Source organism: Rattus norvegicus, chromosome 14 (assembly GCF_021556685.1).
Source record: "Rattus norvegicus strain SHRSP/BbbUtx chromosome 14, alternate assembly SHRSP_T2T, whole genome shotgun sequence".
Lineage (NCBI taxonomy): Eukaryota > Metazoa > Chordata > Mammalia > Rodentia > Muridae > Rattus > Rattus norvegicus.
In genome coordinates, this window is record NC_141547.1 from 73,628,002 (window position 1) to 73,642,225 (window position 14,224).

Sequence of the window (14,224 nt, forward strand, 5' to 3'; positions counted from 1 at the left end):
CTTCTTTCCCCAGCACGCACTGTTGGAGTTTAAAAGGCTGTAACATAGGATTTCAGAGTGCTTTTTAAAAACACCCCTATCCCCTCTGTGAAAGCCCCATCTAAGATCTGCCCACCCTCCATACCTGGACCCCTATCTTTTCTGACCTGGTGCAGACTTTTTCCAGAAGCAGCTTGGAGAATATGCCTATGATTGCCTTTCCCATAGCTCACTAACAATCCACTTTGCATTTACAGGAAGTGTGTGTCACTGTCCTGGTTCACCTGTGATTCCTCCAAAGCTTCTCCAACTGCTTCCTTTGATAGTTCCCAGGACAGCCCCATCCCATCTGTTCCTCTGACACTCCATTAAGCCTTGCTCTACCACAGGATCCTCTTTTCCCCTTCCTGTTTCTAGCCACACTTACTCAGACCAAATGACAGCGCTCGCTGGCTGTAATTCCTTGCCATAAATCTCTTGGGTGAGCTTTCTCCCTATCTTAAGCCTCGTACTCTTAAGGCGCGGCCCTCCAGCATTCTCCCTTTCAGAACCTAGTCCAAAAGGTCCCATCCTGGAAATAAACATCTGCGAGTTAGATCTGGCCCTTCAGAAACTTCTTTCCCCAGCACGCACTGTTGGAGTTTAACAACAACAAAAGAAACTGAAATATGTTATTTGCGCTAAAAGGGCTAAGGGAAGAATTGGTTTCCTAGGAGTGATGGTGAGTGAACACACATTTTACTAGACAAACTCTGTGACAGGCATCCTGATGAATGCCCATGTTCCAGGTGACTTGGAACACATCCCGTGGCTTCTTTGCGTCTCAAGTTCTTTATCTGTAAAAAGAAACCTGATGCCTGCTTTGCTGACCCCAAAGGGCTCAGGGTAAAATGAGACCATGCATGCAATAAACATCTGCTAAGAGCCTACCATGTGCTGGGCCACTCAGCATTAGGGATGTGGTAGTGACTCATATGAAGAATTGAGTGTATGAATTCATCTGTATGTCTGCATGTGATTATAGATGGGTCATCTCATTGATGTATACAATATCTTAATCTGTGAGTGTATCACACATCACACTCAATTTATCGATTCCAACTGCTAAGTATTAGAGTAGTGTATTAGTTACAAAGTAATTGGAAAGAAGGATTTTGTGTGTGTGTGTGTGTGTGTGTGTGTGTGTGTGTCTGTGTGTGTGTGTGTGTGTGGTGTGTAGTTCACAGTTCAAAGGCACAGTCAGTAGGCCAAGGTGAGGGATGTAGATATCACGTTGTAACCAGGGTGAGGAGTGAGAGATATCACATTGAAACAACAGGGGGAAACAAGGAAAGATGATTGCTTTCACCCATGTTCTTCCTCCTTTTCAGGCAGTCCAGGACCCTTGCTGGTCAGATGATAACAGCCACACTTAGCGTGTGTGCTCCCTCCTCACTTAAACCTCTCTGAGGGTTTCTCACTCCTATGTGATTTTGAATCCAGTCAAGTTGACAATTAAGATTAACCATCCAAGTTAGTTTCTAGGATTTTAGCCATTACCAAACCAAACCAACCAAACAACAACAAAAACAAGACAAAACAAAGCAAAAAGGCTGCAGACATTCTGACATGTATCTTGGTGGGCTCATAGGCATTTCTGTTCCTTTTAGTATTTCCAACTATGCTAGAAACTTGTAAGTTGATTCTGCTGGGATGTGACAACCTTGTAGCCTTGTTAATGTGCACTCAGAACAGTAGACACCGTCATTCCCATGTGTTGTAATCCAAAGGTCACACTGGTTTATCTGCAGTGTGTGTGTGTGTGTGTGTTTGTGTGTGTGTGTGTGTGTGTGTGTGTGTAAACAGAAAAGCTATCCATGGCAAAATAATGTTTGACTTAAATATTTATAAATTTATTAATATTTCTTTTATATCACTTATACAAAGATTTGAGGGTAAAGCTTTTCAAGTTAAGAATAAGTCATTTAAATAAGGTCATTAAATCAATTGTGATAATAGGATACACACAATTGTAAAAAGGAATATATGAAGGCTAACATTAAAGGCACACTACTCTTTAAAAAACCACCCTTTTGATGTAAGCACGTTTGTTTATTATCATGAAGGGAAATTTTTCCTGAGTGAGTTAATTGATTGAAGACATAGTGCTCATACTCTGCAGAGGGGAAACCATTCTAAAGCCATGGTTTTCCTTATTTCCAAGAGAAAAGGTTAAATATGAAGAGGGGTGGGAAAGCCCTAAACATAGTCATTCAGATACCAAGAAAAGGCCAGAAAGAAAAAGATTAGGGAATTACTATACAGCTGTGCAAAGTGGAGGGTGCATCTGCGACTGAAATCCTGATGAGTGAGCACTCATTCATGCTCCTGCCCCATTACAGTCCACCTGGGTAAGGCCTAGGTAGGAGAAACAGTTGCCCTCCCAGAGTTTGACCATTACAATGGTTTAATTACTTTAAATTCTAGGGATTTAAGATTGAGAAGGATTTGTAATCACAGACTTGTGAAACACAAAATGAGCCTTTGTAAGACATGCCAACCCAAGGAGCAGGACCTATAGTTGCAGGTTGGTGGGTTAGGCTTTTGGGGAGAGTCAAGGAGCATTGTTGGGGCATGAACACTGGGGAAGAGAGCACGAAGGAGGATGTCCAGAGAGCTCGGAACTTAGTGGCTGGCACTAGAGTGTTCTCAGGCTGTCAGTGACACCGAAACCAAGGTTTATAGACCTGCAGGTGCTGTCCTGTCATCTGCGTCCCAGTTTGATACACAGCCAGTGATTCTCTGGTGCTCCTGTGAATCCTCTCACGAGCTTCCTGCTGTGTATTCCACCCACGTGTCTGCTCCCTTCTTCCTCTTACGGGAAGGTTCCTTTTCTCATCCCCCCCCCCAGTTATGTGTTCTTCCCTCTTCTCCCTCCCTCCAGCCCTGTTTGCTTTCTTTTTGCATATCCTCTGTCACACTCTTTACTTACTACTTGTTTTAAGATCCTCTGAGCACCTTCTTGGTTTGTGACCTGCACACATGCACCAATATAAAGAAGTGCATATATGAGTTCTGGGGGCTGTAGATCAGTGGTAGTGTGCTTGACTGGCATCCATGGGGCCCAAAGTTCAATTCCCAGGACTGCCAGAAATATTAAAAAAATAAAAAGGAAACCACTGATTCATTGATTTGATGTTGCCTTGAGAATACTTTAAGGCTAGGACTGTAGCTCAATGGTTCAGTGTGTGTGTGTGTGTGTGTGTGTGTGTGTGTGTGTGTGTGTGATTTAAAATCTAGGTTCTTCATATGAAGGAAAACAGCTTAATGAGAGCATAACAGGTAGAGTAGCTCCTACTGAGTATTTAAGTAGATGCTACTCAGAGTCTTTAGACAAATGAAACGCTCTTCATTGTCATTCTTTCAACAAGTGTGAGGCCAGCTGGTGTGAAGCATTCTCCTTCCAGCTGAGAATTCCCCAAAACAGTTCTAGCACAATATCCTCTTGAAATCTTTCTTCTATTTCACGTCCACCGTTGTCAGTACACGGCTTACAAATACTTTCACTGTGGTGGTTTGAATAAGAATCACCTCATGGATTCATGTACTTGAGTGCAGGTGAGGGGCACTATTTGAAAGGATTAGGGGGTGTGGTCTTGTAGGAGGAAGTGTGTCACTGGAGGCAGGCTTTGAGGTTTCAAAACCCCAAACCAGACCTAGTGGCTCTCTCTTCCTGTTGCCTGCTGATCCATATGTAGAACTCGCAGCTACTTCTCCAGCTGGCACCATGCTCCCCCTCACAATAATGACGGACTGAATCTCTGACACTGTAAGAAAGCAATCAAATGCTTTCTTTTGTAGGAGTTCCCCTGGTTATGGGATTTCTTTGCAGCAATAGAACACTGACTAAGACAGTCACCTGCTCTACATGGTTGTCAGTATTTCGGGTCTGAATCTCTGAACAGTAGGTAAGATGGAATCCATCTAAAACAGATGACTTTCTCAACACAACTCCTCCGATTCTGAGCTGCTCTTGAGACCAGACCCAGAACACACCTTGGATTATGTCCTTTTTCTCACCTCCACCCAACCCACTGAGTCCTTTGAGAATACTGAGAGATGGGATGGGAGAATATATTTCAAATCATCCTTTGTATAAGTAACCGATATCTACAAAGTATAAAGAACTTCTCAAATTCAGCTACCAGATAACAGCCCAGTTCTAAAACAGGCAAGCAACCCAAATAGACAGCTCTCCTGTGCCCAATAATCACGTCATCTGATCTTAAAGAAATGTGGAGCAATCCAACAGCATTGTGCCACTACTCGCTCGTTAGAACGACTACTATCACAAAGACAGAAAACAACAGAAGTTGGTAAGGAGATGAAAAATTAGAATACGTGTGTTCTGTAGGTAGAAATATAAAATGGGGTAGCCATTATGACAAAATGGTATGGAGGTTTCTTTAAAATTAAAAATAAAATATGGAATCCACAAATTCTCATTCCTGACTCTATATTCTGAAGAATTGTAAGCAAGATCTGAAAGAAATATCGACATGTGTGATTTCTTTGTATGCACAAACAGGTCTTCTTGGCAATCATGATTTCATCAGTACTCAGAATTACTGAGAGATACAAACAACACGAACGTCCAAGGGAGCCAGGCGTGGTGCTCAATACCAACCCTGGAGAGGCATAGGCATTCTTAGTGAGTTTCAGACTAGCCTGGTCCTCATTAGCAAATTCGTGGAGATTATAGAATGGTGTTTGGCAGGAGATGGGGAAGGGAGGAGGGGCATGTTAGAGTCTCATGTGGGCAGAATTTAGGTTTTTGGAAGATGGTAAAGTCATTAAAACTGATGATGGTTATGGAAGACAGCCTGGGACGTATGAGAGCCTGTCTCAAAAAAGAAAGAAAAAGCCCCCCAAAACACCGTATTTTCAAAAGTATTCCTATTGTGCTAAATAAACTCTCAGGTTAACTACCTTAATCATCATGGGGAGAGCCATGCATAGTATGTAGAACCTGCTCGGGGGGAGTAACGGGGTGAACCAGGTCCAATTCTCTCTAGCTAAACCGCCTCCGGGACAATTGAGTCCAAAACCTTCTCTAGTTCTTTCCCAATCCTTTCCTCTTGCCTACTACTGAACTGAACATTGATAGGAGTCAGAATGCTGACCAGTTCCGCCTCACTTAAAATGGAATGTCTCCAGTACTGGAGGAAAGAGAAACTGAAGCAACACAAACTTGAGAACAAACCATTTTCCCCCTGTGGGGCTCTCCCGTAAGTCAGGTGTGGGTGTGTTGCACATCCAGGAAGAGGATCGCTAGGTGGCGCTCGCCCTCCACCTTGCGTGCTGCGGGTGGTTTGGTTTCTTTTTCACACGTGCGCGAAAGCTAAGCTCCAAGGGAAAGTGTTTTCCGTGGGCTCATTTCTTTCTCTGCATCTCAGACTTGAGAACACATTTCTTTTTTCTCTGAACCCAATGGCTTTCTAGCACCTGTTGTCCCTTCACCTGTGTAACTATAGTTCGTTACTTATATATTAAGACACAAACCAGGGCTGGAGAGATGGCTCAGTGGTTAAGAGCACTGACTGCTCTTCCAGAGGTCCTGAGTTCAAATCCCAGCAACCACATGGTGGCTCCCAACCATCTGTAATGGGATCTGATGCCCTCTTCTGGTGTGTCTGAAGACACAAACCAAAAAAAAAAAAAAAAAAAAAAAGGTTCCCTTTACTTTACTAGGTTTGAAGTTTGGTTTCACCTCGTAGGCCTGAGTCCGCTCGTTCGTGGTCTAATGTACAGAAGAGGAGATATCGTTAGGTTTATGTGCTTTCTTTGGTTTCTCCCGGGTTTCCAGAAGCTGGAGTGTTTTAGAATGAATCAGAAAACTCTAAGGAAATACTTAAAGAGGAAAACCACGAAGGCTGGAGAGAAGAACAAGCTAGGGTGAGGAAGTCGGTTTGGTTGGTTTCAGACCATTTTGAATCCCGATTTAGCCACCCACTGAGAGCCTTGAGTCTGTTTTGTCTGTGTAAAAGCAGGAATGATTTCCAACTCATCGCAGCCCCGGGAGGTCTGTTCTTTGAGTAAAGCAGTAGCCTCCAGGGTTCGGGTGTTCGCGGTACCTTGGCCTGTGTTGGTGAAGTGTCTCTCTTCAGTCTGATAAACCAGAATGCTGCGCGTGAAAACCCCTGCTAGGGGCTGGTTGACTAGAGCACGGGGAACCCACGTCTGCCTGCTTGACCCTTGGTGTAAGTGGCTGCTTGTAGAGCCCTCAGGGCGTTTGCAGATGAGGACCCTTACTCCCCGGAGCGACTGTTCAGCTCCAGTGAGTCAGCAAACGCCTCCTCTTCTCCTTTGCTCCGGCAACCAGCTAAGAGCCCGGTTTTAGGGGTTGGGGATTTAGCTCAGTGGTAGAGCGCTTGCCTAGGAAGCTCAAGGCCCTGGGTTCGGTCCCCAGCTCCGAAGGAAAAAAACAAACAAACAAACAAACAAACAAACAAAAAAGAGCCCGGTTTTAAAGGAATGGAGAAAGCAAGTGACTTTCACTCAGTCCCGGTCACAGTATGTGGCCTGCAGGGATAGAACTAAGATCCACCCGTGCCCAACACCCTAGAGATGATTTAGCCACCCAGGGGTGGAAAGGAAGGCAACCTCTGCTCTCCAGGTCAAGAGAGGTGTGGGTGACATCCACCGGTCGCAGCTTGACCTCTGGGGAAGATTTCCCTGGGGGCTTGAGCGCCACAGAAATGCCTGTGTGCGCGCAGAAGCTTGCCAGGAACGACAGAAGCTGTGGGTTCTCCCATCCTATCCCTTCGCGGCTTTCTCATTACCAAGGCATCGCCTCTGCGACGACGCGTAGAAGCATCGTGTCCCAGCAGCACACCAGGCCCAGGCTTCCTAGGGGACCGAGGGCTCCGCTCATAGGCGTCGCACGGGAACCAGACTGCAGAAGAGGTGCGGGACCTACGTGTGGATCCTGGAAAGGAGGCAGCTGGAGAAGGAACAGATTGGGGAGAAGAGAAGAGGGATCCGTCAATGAAAATGTGGAACCTAGGGGCGAATGAAAATGTGGAACCTGGGGGCGAGGAGGGGGCGCCACCACGGAGACAGGCGCAGAGTGATGACAGGTCTTGTGGCAAAACGGGACCCCTAACTCAGACTCCTGGTCAGTCCAGGCCGGAGGGCAGAGCCAACGCCAGGCCAAGAGCCACCGTCATTGGCAATCACGGGTTTTCCGAAGCTTAAGCTAGCTACTTGGCCTGGAGGCTATCACACACGTTGTCCTCGAAAGGGGGCGGGGGGGGGTGTGCCTGTGGTAGTGGAGCAGTTCCAGACCTCCTCTGACCTCTTGAGCTGGCCTTGACTCAGGACGTACTCGAGGTACTTCAGTGCATCCGGCCATAGCCCCCAACGCCTTTTCATCTCTTCCCAATTCTTACTCTTTCGGGGGCTTCCTCTCTTTGTAGCTCAGAACCCGAGTGTTTATCTTCTTCCAAACATACGCCTCCTGGCCCTGCCTGCAGCGGTCACTCCCGAGACCTAATGATGATCTGCTAACCTCTGCCAAATTCCATCTTCCTGCGCCTCCTGGAGATGTGGGTTGAAACCACTTCGTTATTCTCATGCAAAAACCAGCAACGCTGACGACATCTAAATTCACCAAACCGTGGCTTTCTGTGCTTCAAAAATGTCTGCTACCTACCTCTGTGTCAACTTGTGGTTTGAGATTAAAAACAACAACAACAACAACAACAACTGTTGTTTCGGCCAAATAAAGAGTGATCATTACTTCAAATAAGTATATGGAGAGCCAAATCTAACCCTCTCGCTCGGCTGTTACACCCTCTGATATTCTTGTCCATTCGCTTATCCAGAACTCACTGGTTCTTGTGCCCACTGAGCCCTATGTCCACAGGCGAACGCACACATACTCTACACCTGAGTAACCCCAATTTTCTGTCATTCTATGTCCCTAGTCCTCCACTGGTCCCTAAAGAAAAATAGCTACAAACATTCTCGTCACCCAGCATGAGGTGCAGAGAAGAGGAAATCAATTTTAATAAAACATGAAAACTTTGAAGGAGGAGTGGGGAGCCTCATTTTGAAACCTTGTAAGCATTTCACTGGGTCCCTGTCCTAGCCAGAAGACCGTCCCTTGACTGATAGATTTGCCAGATATTAACAATGAATTTAACTCGTTTCCTCAAAACTTAAGCTTTGTAAAGAACTATGAAGAGTTGTAGCCCCTTCAAGAGAGCCCCATCCCTTACCCGAACATACCCTGCAGCATCTTCATAGGGCTGGGAAACAGACTAGTGACTGCATCCGTGAAGTCTACAAGCTTCTGATCGTTCCTGAGGCGAACAACTTTGACTAGGTAACGACTTCTTCCCTGCAGGGTGGATCCAGCTCCGTCCGAGAAACAACTCCAGGAGGCCTTCCCTATTCTAATGACACCAATGAAGTAGATTCATTCGCTTCTGAAATTAAAATCACAACTATTTAAATGCGTTCACAGGTACAAGCTTGTGTATTGGATCAAGCCTCTGGTCAAGTCTGTGGAGCAGTGAGATATGTCACTTGAACAAGCTTTTCATTAGAAAGATGTTTCATAAATAGGCAACATATGTTTTGACATAACCACAATGTTTGTACTTTGTATTTACTTCCTTCTCCTGAGTAAAACAACTTGGTTCTTAGTCTTAAGGGCATTAAATATTAGTTCTGTATTTCACTATCGTGTAGCTCCCAGATAGTCTCTTTTAAAACTTCCCTATTCCCTCTCAATTCACAAGAAACAGAATATTTAAAGAACAAATTAAAAGCATTTTTATTTTTTCCTTCCTGGTGTACAACAAATTGAACAAGTAACAATTAATTCAGAGTTGATTGCCCACGGAGACCAATACCCAGTTCCAAAAATTCTTTCCCCAAGGACCTTCCGATTCCTCGCCTCACTTGGGGCTTAACTAATATTTTTCAACCTAGCTTTTTAAGTCGTCTGCAGAAATCCAATCCAATCAAATGTAAGGAGAGAAGAATATTTGGTAGAGTGATTTTAATTATCAGATTACTTCTGTAAAGAACATTAGCAGAGAAACAGCTGAGAAACTTTAAGAGCGGGGAAAAAAAAAGATGAATTTTGTTCTTCGACTCTGGGCTCCTTCCTAGAGTAAAGAAACTACATGTTACATCTGGAGACACTTTCCGTTGAGTTTTCGCCGAAAAATTGGGCTGGGGTTCATGCTTGTGTTCCAGAAAAGCGCTGGAGTAGCGGCTATAGGAGCGGAAATCAGAACCGAGGTTTCGGGATGATTGCGTCTCCACATTGCTGAAGGATGCTCTGAAAACCAGGCTTAGGAGGGAAGGGGTTAATTCAGACCCCGTCTTTCGCTACTCAACTTGTGGTGTTGAGTCTCTTAAAGTCAACGGCCCCCAGTTGGAACCAGCCAATCCACTGCAGGGAGAGCCCTGGACATCCAGTGAAGGGGCGTGGCCCGATGCTGTCACTCAGCGGAGAGGAATGACACTCTGATGGGGGTGGGGGTGGGTAAAGTGGAACGCAGAGGCAAAGAGAAGAAACAGATAAAACCCGGGCAGAGGGTAAAAAGGTGTCCCCGCTCTTCTCCGATTTTAGGGGCCTCGGCTGTCACTGCGGGCGCCAGAGGGGTAGGCTCCGGAAGAGCCAGCCCAGAGGGGAAGAGGGAGGACCCGCCAGGAGCAAAGCCCTACAGGCCGGGAAGACAGAGGCGCACAGAGAAAGTGACTTGGGCGGTGCGCCCCGGCGGCGCTCCTGAGGCGACTGCAGACGCGGAGAAAACCCTAGACAATTCCTGCCGGCCTCCCCCAGGGGACAGACCCGGCCGGCCCCCCGAGGGCCACGAGCGAAGAGATAACTGGCCGAGCTGTAGGAGAAGAGCATCTGGCGCTAGATTCCGGGGGAGGGGGTCCTGGCGAGGTGGGCCTGAGAGGTGGGGTGAGGGTCGGCGCGGATCCTGGAACTGAGGGGGGCGGGGGCTGCGCAGGAGTGGGCTGCGGGGTCCTGGCGCGCCCCTCTCACTTGCGCTGCGGTCGCCCAGCGCTCCGCGTCAGGCTCGAAGCTGTCCCCGCGACCCAGCTGCTCGCCTGGCTGCCGGCTCCGATCCGCGGCGCAGATGGCTGTGCGCAGCAGCAGCACCTTGACGCCCTTCTCCATCCAGGCGATCCTCAACAAGAAAGAGGAGCGTGGCGGGCTGGCCGCGCCCGAGGGGCGCCCGGCACCAGGGGGCACAGAGGTGGCAGTGGCCGCGGCGCCCGCCGTCTGCTGCTGGCGGCTCTTCGGGGAGACCGAGGCCGGTGCGCTGGGGGGCGCCGAGGACTCTCTTCTGGCGTCTCCCGCCCGAACCAGAACAGCTGTGGGGCACAGCGCGGAGAGCCCCGGAGGTTGGGACTCGGACTCAGCCCTGAGCGAAGAGAATGAGGGCAGGAGGCGCTGCGCCGACGTCCCGGGAGCCAGTGGAACGGGCCACGCTAGGGTGACCCTGGGCCTGGAGCAGCACGCCGCCAAGGACCTGGAGGAGGAAGCCCGGATCCGCAGCGACAGCGAGATGTCAGCCAGCGTTTCAGGTCTGCTGCTGCGGGGGTTTCTCCAGGAAGGGGGCTGGGCTGAAGGGGGTGGGTTAAGAGGTCAAGCACTCTGAGGCGGGGTGGGCCTACAGTGGGAACAAGATGCCCTGCAAGTTCTGCACGTTGGAGCGCGCTGCCCCAAGCCTGAAGCAAGTGAGTTGCTTAGAGCCGGTGTCCTACGTACCATGTGCCCTGCGCTCCGCACCGAGAGTTTTGAGTCCATCTATGGTGCCTCCGCTGTGTCCATTTAAAATCTCTAAACTTAGGAAAGGGGGACCAGAAACCTAGGAGATAGATCATAGAGCTCTCCCCTGACACAGTCGTGCTAAGGACTGCAAGTCCTGTCTTGGGAAAGGGCGTGTTTAACTTCCCTTACTCCAGGACTGACAAAACAGGCTTTGGCTGAGTACCTAGGAGCTAGAAACAAAAGTAGCAGTTACGAGGCAGACGACTGTGGAGAAGTGTGATCCAGGTCGTCCAGGAGGCACTCAACATCAAGACCGTATCCAGTCACGGGTATATTTCTTGGTCTGAAAGGCCAGCAGCTGGCTTCTACAGTCTGCTGTAGGCCTCACATAGGCTTTAAGCCGGCCAGAGCGCTGACCTCTTCGCAGGCGCGCTGCAGGGAGCACAGAAGAGGCTGGGGAATGGGGTTCAGATCAGGGTCTTCACTACCTACACCCGGCTTCCCTTTATTTTCTTGCAAAGAACAGGAAGGCAAGTGTACTTCGGGCCTTGATGTTCCTCCCAGTTGCCATGACTCTGAAAGCATCTCTGGGCTGTCAGGATGGAAGACTGTATACCTCTGACCTCAAGATCTGCCCCTCCCCCTCCCCATTTCTCTTTCATGTAGCCAACTGATGTGTGTATGTGTGGGTGTGCAGAGGTGTACGGCCTGGAGCCGAGAAACAGAAATTCAGTGTAGAAAGCCACGATTCAGGGCTAAGTACAGAACAAAGTTGTGAATGAGCTCGGGCCAAGTATCCTACGTCCCTGCAGGAAATCCCTCTCACCCCCAAGCTCAGGGAGAGGTGTTCCCCTCCTGCTCTGGCAAGCAGTAGAAAAGATACAGATTTGAGAAGCGTGGGGGACAGAGTTCTGAAACAGAACCCTCTGGAACTTCTCGTCCCCTTTCAGTAGGCTCAAAGCGGGTTCCCCTGCCCAGTCTTCCGCGAGAAACCACTGCAACCGAGACCTATCTTTCCCTCTGCGATTCTGACAGGTTATTGCTTTTTGTTCCTACTGGAATCCACAGGCGACCACAGCCCAAGAGGCGAGGACGGCAGTGTTAGCCCTGGAGGTGCACGCGTGCCTGGGTTGTGCGGCACAGCGGGCGGCGGGGCTAGCAGCGGGCAGGCGGGCGGCGTGGAGGAGGAGGAAGAGCCCGCAGCCCCTAAGCCGCGAAAGAAGCGCTCTCGGGCAGCCTTCTCTCACGCCCAGGTCTTCGAGCTGGAGCGCCGGTTTAACCATCAGCGCTACCTGTCCGGACCGGAACGCGCTGACCTGGCAGCTTCACTGAAGCTCACAGAGACGCAAGTGAAGATCTGGTTTCAGAACCGTCGCTACAAGACCAAACGCCGGCAGATGGCCGCCGACCTGCTCGCCTCAGCACCCGCCGCCAAGAAAGTGGCCGTAAAGGTGCTGGTGCGTGACGACCAAAGACAGTATTTGCCCGGAGAGGTGTTGAGGCCACCTACTCTTCTGCCACTGCAGCCCTCCTACTACTACCCTTACTACTGCTTCCCGGGCTGGGCGCTGTCCACATGCGCGGCCGCTGCTGGTACCCAGTGAAGCGTTTGGGACCAGGCAGAGAAGGATCCCCAGTTTGCATCGCCGCGGACAGGTGTAGAAATTGTACCCAGTGTAGGCGAGCTCTGGCAACCTGGGCAAGGTGCAGGTGGAGAATGAAATCCGGCTGGGACCTCCTAACCCTGGGTGACAGGGCCATGGAACTGAGTCTGCCCAGAGAGGGCGCCTTATTGTGATTTGAACAGCTGCGCCCTATGACCCCAGGCGCTCTACACACCCGCCACCTATCCGCAAGCCTCGGGACGCTATTTATTATCACAACAACGTTGGATTTGGATTCTGTCTGCCTGGGGATGGTGTTTGCCCAGAGTAGAGAGGATTCCTGGAGAGCCCCCCGGTAGCCTGAATCCTCAGAATCTCGGGTCGGCCAGGCGCTTCTGGCGCTAGGCCACACTAGTTCATGGTATCCATGCTACCAATCTGTATCTGCATATCTTTAATGTTTGGAAATTACGTTTGTGACAAAGAAGTGCAGAATTCTTTCAGCTCCAGGGCAGGAGTTGAATTGAACCTCGAAGCGTTTTGATTTGGGGGGACCTCCACTCCACCCCTCGCGGGGCGCCTTCCTGGATGCTGAATGTAAGAATGGGAGCCTTTCAGCGCGGGGCAGGCCAGGGATTCTCTCCACTTTCTCTTTCTGTAAATTCAGGGCCACACCCAAAGGGAAAGTGCCTGAGAGACCCACAAAAAGGGCCCACCGCCATCGTAAAAGCCCCTTTCAGAAACCTGCCTTTCTTTCTTTCCTTTTTTTTCCCCCTTCAAAGACGGTTGAGACTTGTAGCACTTTTCGGTTGTTTGTATTCAAATAACGATTATTTTTTTATTCAATGTGAATATTCCTGGCCTGCGTTTTCGCGCGTCTTCCTCCACTTTCCCTGTTCCTCTCTTTCAGCCCCCACACCCTCTGTGCCTTGCTTGTTACTGAGACGACACGTCTCAGTCAGCCTCGCAGCTTTTCGCCTCTTTAAGGGCACTGTGCACTCAACTAGAGTTATCTTTAAAAGATTTGTGAATTTTGGAAACTCTATTCGCTGTATTTTTTTTTCTTTAATTTATAAACTTTAGTTCAACATGTCCTCCCCGGGCTTTGTTTTCTCTGAAATGTTCTTGGTACGGCTTTGGGGTGAGGATTGGAGGAGGGTTGGAGGCAACGGTGGATCATTATTCACCTATGTCTAGGAGAGAATGTTCGCTCTGGGACCATCCCCTATCTGACAACAGTCTTGCTGGCCACCCGCTGTGAAGGTTTTAAAACCCTTGAGAATCACAACTTCAGGGTCACGGAAAACCTCACTGGATCTCAAAGCAAATGTCTACAGTTCCTTATTTTTTTCAGTCCTAGCGCCTCAAATCATGGAATCCCTGGGTTGACCGAACCCACAGGCTAGTTCTACTTAACACCCAAACGTGCAGCTTCTACTCCGTCTTCCAGTCTCCTCTCTGCTTTCAAATTCCTTGTCAGTGTTTCTCCAAAGTGACCCAATCTTTTCAGAACGAGCTGTACAAACAAAAATCCTCACTGAAATTCTAATTCTATTTGAGGAGAGTCAAGTGTCAATAATGTTCTTCCAGGAGAGGGTCTCCTGCTCATTTTGCTTCTACAGGTGCAAATCTTATTCTATTTAAAATGTTTTCAAGAGCTTCTGCTCCTTGGTGACCTGGAGTCATTTGATCTGCACGGAAGCCCACGGGCAGTGGAGGGTGAGCTGGGCCCCGTGTGGGGGATACGGACCAACATGTCCCCGCCATACAAGATTTCCCAGAATATCCACAGAGTCTTCCCAAGTTAACCGCTTGCCTTCAAGGTCGCTTTAGTTGGATCCCTGGCAAGCGAGGACCA

The 14,224-nt window shown here is 49.0% G+C and overlaps 1 protein-coding gene and 1 long non-coding RNA gene across 2 annotated transcripts; one reads left to right on the forward strand and one right to left on the reverse strand.

Annotated features, from left to right (window-relative positions):
- Positions 1-1,852: 1,852 nt before the first annotated feature.
- On the reverse strand, positions 1,853-8,417 carry LOC148001391 (uncharacterized). The gene is made up of 3 exons (XR_015637070.1): positions 8,251-8,417; positions 7,410-7,557; positions 1,853-6,961 (listed from the first exon to the last, which is right to left on the reverse strand). It is a non-coding gene; the product is annotated as an uncharacterized LOC148001391 (long non-coding RNA).
- Positions 8,418-10,099: 1,682 nt separating this feature from the next.
- Positions 10,100-12,487, forward strand: Nkx3-2 (NK3 homeobox 2). Its single transcript, NM_001399522.1, is given in 2 exon segments — positions 10,100-10,575; positions 11,831-12,487. Coding segments are annotated over 2 exon segments (987 nt in total). The 5' UTR covers positions 10,100-10,124; the 3' UTR covers positions 12,367-12,487.
- The last annotated feature ends 1,737 nt before the right edge of the window (positions 12,488-14,224 follow it).